General features: G+C 35.6%; 1 protein-coding gene across 1 annotated transcript; it reads left to right on the top strand.

Moving 5' to 3' along the window:
* Nucleotides 1-286: 286 nt before the first annotated feature.
* LOC149254231 (uncharacterized) lies at nucleotides 287-5,087 on the top strand. The gene is made up of 5 exons (XM_089460088.1): nucleotides 287-1,027; nucleotides 3,050-3,127; nucleotides 3,383-3,482; nucleotides 3,989-4,143; nucleotides 4,615-5,087. Exons 1-5 carry the CDS (start codon nucleotides 629-631, stop codon nucleotides 4,822-4,824), a joined length of 942 nt encoding a protein of 313 aa, XP_089316214.1. The 5' UTR covers nucleotides 287-628; the 3' UTR covers nucleotides 4,825-5,087.
* Nucleotides 5,088-6,867: the final 1,780 nt, after the last annotated feature.

The raw sequence follows: 6,867 nt of genomic DNA, 5'->3' as shown, positions 1-6,867 counted from the left end.
AGGTACTAAATCCATATGGTAAAAAAATAGTTTATACAACACAAATCAAAATTTAACTACAAATTATTTTACCATATTCCACCCAAAAATTCACTAAAAACTCTGAAAAATTCACTTAAAAGTACTATATTAAAAATCAAATCATTAACGGTAGAACACACCTATGCTCAGAGTTGACATTCGGTGGAAAACGCCTGTACATATTTGGTCTCTTAGCTAAGTTCAAAATTTATGCCCCATCGAAATATTCCGTTAATTGACGCTTCTTGTGACACGTCAATTGCCGGAAAACGCAGAACACTGCACTCCCTGTCAATTAAAAAGCAAGAGCATAACAATTCAGGACGGAGCAGACGCGACACATACGATAAATCACGGATCTCCATAAACCCTGTAGCACAGATATCAGTGCAGGCACTTGAGATTCCCTCATTGACCTCAAATTCCAGCGATAACATGCAAATAAAATCATGAAGATCGCCGCCGAAGCTTTTCTGGTCCATTTCTCGAGCATCGTAACGACCCCTAAACGGTATAAGTAGGCTTATGATGCAGTTTCCCTGTCCAAATCAATGTAATTCTCTTCATAAGAATTGAAGAAGCTCGCTGCGAAGCTTCTGAAACTTCCATGGCGGGAACGGGGCTTATGAGCCTGAATCCATTTTCGACAAGCATCGAAGTATGCTTCAAAAGCCCCTATAACCTTAAAACCCCTCGTAAGCCACCCGGCGGGGTTAAGTTAATTTCATTGGGTGGTGGTTCCCAAGGTACTGGATCGCTCATGGGATCGCGAAAAATCATCCGCAGACTTCGGATTGATCAGAAACGTTGTAAAATTGAAGGTTCAAGCAATGGAGGTTACCAGGGATTTGTAAATAGTGGATCGAGGCACGAGAATTTTAAGGTTGGTGCCAAAACTGCACTGTCCCCTTCAGTCAATACTGAATTGAATTCCGATAATGGAGCTCCAGTCCAGGATGAGACGGTCCCGAAGACGTCCGAGAAGGTCGAAGAATTTATTGAGAAGGTCATTTTCAAAGATTTTTCCCGTTCATTCATTTATTTATTAAATAGTTTCCATTAGTATGAGGGTATTCATTAACTGCAAGTAAGTTTAAATTTTGTGTGTCGTTATTGCCAAATGATTGTGTGAAGAACTCGTATCCACAGGTAATTGGTTGGTCTTGATTATTGAGAAAGAAAAAATGATAACTGCGGTCGCTTAGTTGATCCAAAAGGTCTTCAGCTATGCGAAGACAAATATCTTGTGCCTCGAGTAAGGTTATTATTACTGATTAAGACCTTTTAACCAGGACCTTACTGCCTTTCAGGGCCAACCAATTAATATCTTCAAGGACCAATTCTTTGAATGGCTAAATTTTCAGCTAGGGCCAACCTGGTAAGCCTGGCTTTGCAGGACTATTCAAAGGATTGGTCTTTAATTAGGATTCAGGACTAACCCAGTAAGGCTAGCTTATTAGGACTGTTTGAAGGGTTGGCCTTTTCATCAGGACCAACGCAGTAAGGCCAGCCTTTAAGGTTTATTCGAGGAATAGTCTCCTAAATCAGAACCAACCAAGTAAGGCCGCCCTTTCAGGACTATTCTCTAAATAAGGCATAATCCTCATCCAATATTCAAACCAGGAACCTCTGTTATTAGCCAATTACCAGACTGATATCACCCTTGCAGGACTATTCGAGGGCTTGACCGTTAATAAGGACCAAATTTTGTTATCTGTAAGAATTGTGCGTAAGTGAAGGTGGGGATTTGGACATTTCCTTTGTAATATACTGATAAAATATGTTGGAGGTGGGCTTTCATTGTTTTCCTTGTTAAACTGGACCCGTTCTCCATAAAATTTAGTTGGGGAATTCGTGTAATATCTCATGGGAATGAAAATTTTGGTAATAAATTGTATCGGTCCGATCTGTTTTAATAGTAGGTATCTATTCGGAGTTTGATTTGTTGGATAATATGGGTGTTTTATGCTCTGGAAGTGGAATTTAGCTGCAATTGTGAAAATTTGGAAAATTAATAACATTATGAATGACTGTCTATTCTCGAGTAAGAGAATAGGTCGATGGGACCCTACCATTCTTAAATAGCAAAATTTGAGTTTTCCACTGTTCGATTGATAAGAGCGCACAGTTGAAGGTGGGACAAAAGAGAGGCAAGAGCAGTAGATTTTCTCAACTGTACATACACTATACACTTTTCGTATTACACAAGAATAAGTGAGTGCATATTTATAGTACAAAGTGGTTCCATAATTAGACATTAGGAGTAAAGCTTATCCTGAAGATAAACAGAATCTTGAAGCTAAGCTTTTGAGCTAAAGCTAACCTTCAACGAGCATTCTAAGCTACCTTAAATAACTGAAGTCTGAATCAAGTGTGCTTTGCAATCTTTTTGGTACTTGTTTTCAAGAACTTGAAGTACAGATTCTAAATGAACTTAAAGTTTGTCAGTTGCTATCCACTTCTCAAAAAGTCTGATGACTAGCAAGCCTTTTTTCCCAGATTCATCATTGTTTCATTCTTTTCTGCTTTATGCTATAATTACATTAAGAGATGTCAGGTGCTCTGCAGCTTAGGTGGGGAGAAATCTTTGTTATGTATTATGCAACACTAATAAAATGCTGACATTAAAAAATGTTACAAATATTCACACTATCATAGATCCATCTTAACACTAGATCTATCAAGGCCTTAGAGGTTTGCTCCTTGAGTTTTTTTGAACCATCTTGCTGCTTAATAGATCCATAGGATATATGCTTATGTTTCAATGTTGGTCGTTGTATATTTTATTATTTTGCAACTGTAAATTAACAGTTCTCTTTGGTAAATAGTTGAAGTACTTCTGCAATAGCAATTGTTTTTGTGGATGCAATTGTAATGAATGAGTGCAAATCCAAATACTGTTTTTAAAAGATAGTGGTGGAGTGCATGTGTACATGTGAGATGTCTGTTTCCTAGATTTTTAAAATATTTTAATTTCACAATATTAAAGAGTATCTTTCTTACAACTATCATTGTGCCTCGCTTGCAGGCAATTTTCAACTGTCGTTTTCTGACATTAATGGCAGTGGCAGGTTCACTCGCAGGCTCAATGCTATGCTTCCTTAGGGTAGGTTAGCATATTATTGAAATACCGAAGTCTGAATGCAATCTTGGAAGATTTAATGTTGCGTTTTTTCTTGGCACATAATTCATTTGCTCTGGAAATTTGGTAGTGTTTATAAATATCTCAGAGCAACGTCATATTCTTTTGAGTTTCTGATTGATATGTCAGTGCACTTTGCATCCATATGCTCGTGTTAGTAATTAGTAGCAAACCAAATAGAAATGCAAATATTTTCGTTGATGGCAAGCGTTTTTGCAGGGATGTGCGTTTGTGTTTGATTCCTTCAAGGAGTATTTTCAGTCATACATTTATCATCATGGATCTGGGAAAGTAATTTTGCTGCTTGTAGAAGCTGTTGGTGAGTATGATCTGAAGCATCTTCACTTGGCACATGTAGGTTATTGGTTTTGTCTGCTACAACAATTTCAATTTTACCATGTTTGAAACAGTGGCAATGGCCTATTGCATGTCTTTATTAGGTTCTAGGCTTCTAGTGTGACCTGCAAAATGTGGATGACCTCGCCTAACTGTCTGGTTATAAAAATTCATGTGATCTTTGTCAAAAGAAACATTGTGAAACCCTACTGAGAATGGCTAGTATTGTGTTTCGTGTGGACCATCTTATATTAGATGTTCCATGACATCTAATATAAAAATCATAGAATCTTGAACTATAAAAAATAACTGAACATGACGTTTGTTTAGAGAGAAGGCCTTCTAACTTCATTCAATGGGCTATTTATAAACATTTTATTGTCCACAGGGTTTGGTTTTATCTTTAGGTTTACCATTTTTATACATGGTAGTATGATGGAATCTGCATTAATGTTTCTGAATCTCTGACCTAGCTTTTATGTTTCTCAGATGTATATCTAATGGGCACGGTCATGCTTATCTTTGGAATGGGTCTGTATGAACTTTTTGTAAATAGTCTTGAAATCCCAGATAGAAATTCTACTCAACAAACTTCAAGGGCCACAGTATGTGGTTCAAACCTATTTGGCCTCTTCAGACTTCAGGTATTCCTCTTGCAGAAGTTTTATCTCTGTCTAGTTGTTTTTTGAAGTAATGCATCCTATATCACTTCGTCGAATAAAGAATATGTCATGGAACAAAGAATTACATCAATATAACAACGGCATTACAAGGAATTTCACTTCCTAAAAAGCCAGAAACACTAACATTTGGACTTATGCCCCAAGAGGTAGGGATTCAACCTCTTTACAGAAAACACTGAATTTGGCTTTTACAAACAAAACCAATTCCTGCTTAAAAAGCCTCAATTCCCCTAAGCCAAGAGGTGACGTTTCCTCGTGAGAAGTAGCCTTACAACTTGTTTCATCTTGTACTAGCTACATTTGGCCCACAGCGTTAAATCTGTAAACAAGGTCTGATATTTTGGAGATGGTGATTACTTCCACCTATTTTCTGATTTTGATTGGGGTTCTTCACTCTAAAATTCGTTTCCTAATAAATTTTTAATTGTGCAGGAACGACCAAAGTGGTTGGAGATACAATCTCTTGATGAACTAAAAACGAAGCTGGGCCATGTGATAGTAATGGTACTTCTGGTGGGAATGTTTGAAAAGAGTAAAAAAGTTCCGATTAACTCTGGTCTCGACTTGCTATGCTTCTCAGGCTCAGTGTTATTGTCATCTGGTTCTCTTTTCCTTCTCTCAAAACTCAACCCTGGAAAATGAAGAAGTGCACAACAAGGGATGGATTGAATCTTTAGATATTTGCCATAGATATGGGAAGTTTTAGTTATAACAAAGAAAATAGCTTTGGCATGGTCAACTCCATAATTATTTGTTGAATATGTGAATGCCAAATAAGCATGGAGTTATGTTTAAGCCCTGACTTTCTTAGCTCAAAATAAAAATAAGTTGTTTATTGAATAAACATAATGATAAAAATCAAGTTGAATATTGAATAACATGATGCGTTGACATAGTTGCCAGAATACTGCTGATCTTTTATGTGGAGCTTCAGATTTAACAGATAAAAGTGCATATGCTATGTTGTATTCATAATGATTATAAATTATTATACTTTTATGTTTCCAAATGATTTCATAAATCTGTTTTTTTTTCATTTTTCTTTGAAAGACTATTAATCTCACTGTCAACCTGGTAAACCTGAGTGGAGAGGATAACATTCCTCCTCCCAACCAACATCTGAGCTACACCCAACTGACATTTATAATTCTATTTATGTAACTCTGATTATGAATTTGATATTCATATTCATAAAAAATGAGATAAATGTTTGTCCGACTTCGTTCTGTTTCCTAATTTGCCAAGTAAATGTTTTTTCTTAATAGCTTGTGGATGCAACAGGCCTTTGCTACAGAGAGCAGCATCTATCACTACACATTGCAATCTCGATTTTCTTTTATTTCCATAAAACTCCGTCGACGGATCTCTCCTTTTAAATATTTGTCCCAAAAAACTTACATTTCCAATAATGTTCGAGGAAATTTGAGAAAATGATATTTATTTTCTGAGTGTTTCTTTGAATAGTACTTGAAATGACTAATCTCTCCTAAATCCACAGCAGTTTTTTTGTTATAATCAATCAATCAATCAAATGTAACACTGACATGATAAAAGCAGTTTCTCTCCCTGGGATTGAACATCAAAGGTCTGTCCAACTTACAAACCTTCCGTTGTTTTCTAATTAGATCACGATCCAATGCAGAAGACTTCAATATACTGCTGGTGCTGTTTAATTTTGCTGTGAACCGAGTGCAGAGGCGATTACTATACTCAATATGATAGTAACCGAAAATTTTAATGGCCAACGTTCACCGTCTGACTATCCTTTTAACCAAAAAGTTTGTCAAATGGAAATTAGGCTACATTCTTGTGAAAGGTTTGTTGAATGAAAATTAAGATTTTAATAAAGTATAAAATTATTCTTTGAAGTTCATTTGTTGTTATATTATATGAAAACTTTATAATTTGAACTTTAAAAAATAACTAAGATAAGAAAATTTGAACTTAAAATATTATTTAAGTCAAAATTATTACGAACAATCCATGCTTGTATGCTTTCATTGCTGGTTAGCTGATACCATATGGCTTGGTTTTCATGCTTGTATGCTTCCATTGCTTGTTAGCTGATACCGTATGGTTTGGTGTGTTCGCTTCAGGTTGTTCTCTTTAGGTGGCGAACAATTCCCCAAAACTTTATAGTTTCACTTCATGTTGTTTTCTTTACTCGGCTATTATTCCCCACAACTATATAGTTCGACTTCATGTTGTTTCCTTTAGTTGGCTATCATTCCCCAAAACTTTGTAGTTGCTTACTTGTTTGCAAGTCTTTGTTCATTTATTATTGTTATGCTTGATATAGTTTACCTTGCTTTTTATGACCATTTGCACATAATCCAACTAGTCTTAGTGTGTAAACCCCATCTTAAGCATTGTGTAGAAAAAAGACCTAAATATTTTATATTTTATACTCTTCACCGAAGGTTCAATGTTTATATTTAATATTAACATACAAATTAGCTTCATCAAACCCTTAAAGCTCCCTTAGCATTGTTGCAGTGATCCTTGTAATCATGTTATTTCTTTAGAATCCCAAAACATTAGTTGGTATTATTGACCTAAAATGTTTGATCCCAAAATTCCATTAACAATACTTGCTATCAAATGTTTGATATCAGAGTTTTTTAATCACATCATTGTTGTCATGATGTAATTGACCTTTTGAGAACTCTAAAACTCCTTTAAGCT

This window comes from Pinus tabuliformis, chromosome 7 (assembly GCF_031772625.1).
Source record: "Pinus tabuliformis cultivar Carrire ecotype Pingquan chromosome 7, CPIR1, whole genome shotgun sequence".
NCBI classification, from domain to species: Eukaryota; Viridiplantae; Streptophyta; class Pinopsida; order Pinales; family Pinaceae; genus Pinus; species Pinus tabuliformis.
This window is presented reverse-complemented; position numbering and strand designations above follow the sequence as displayed.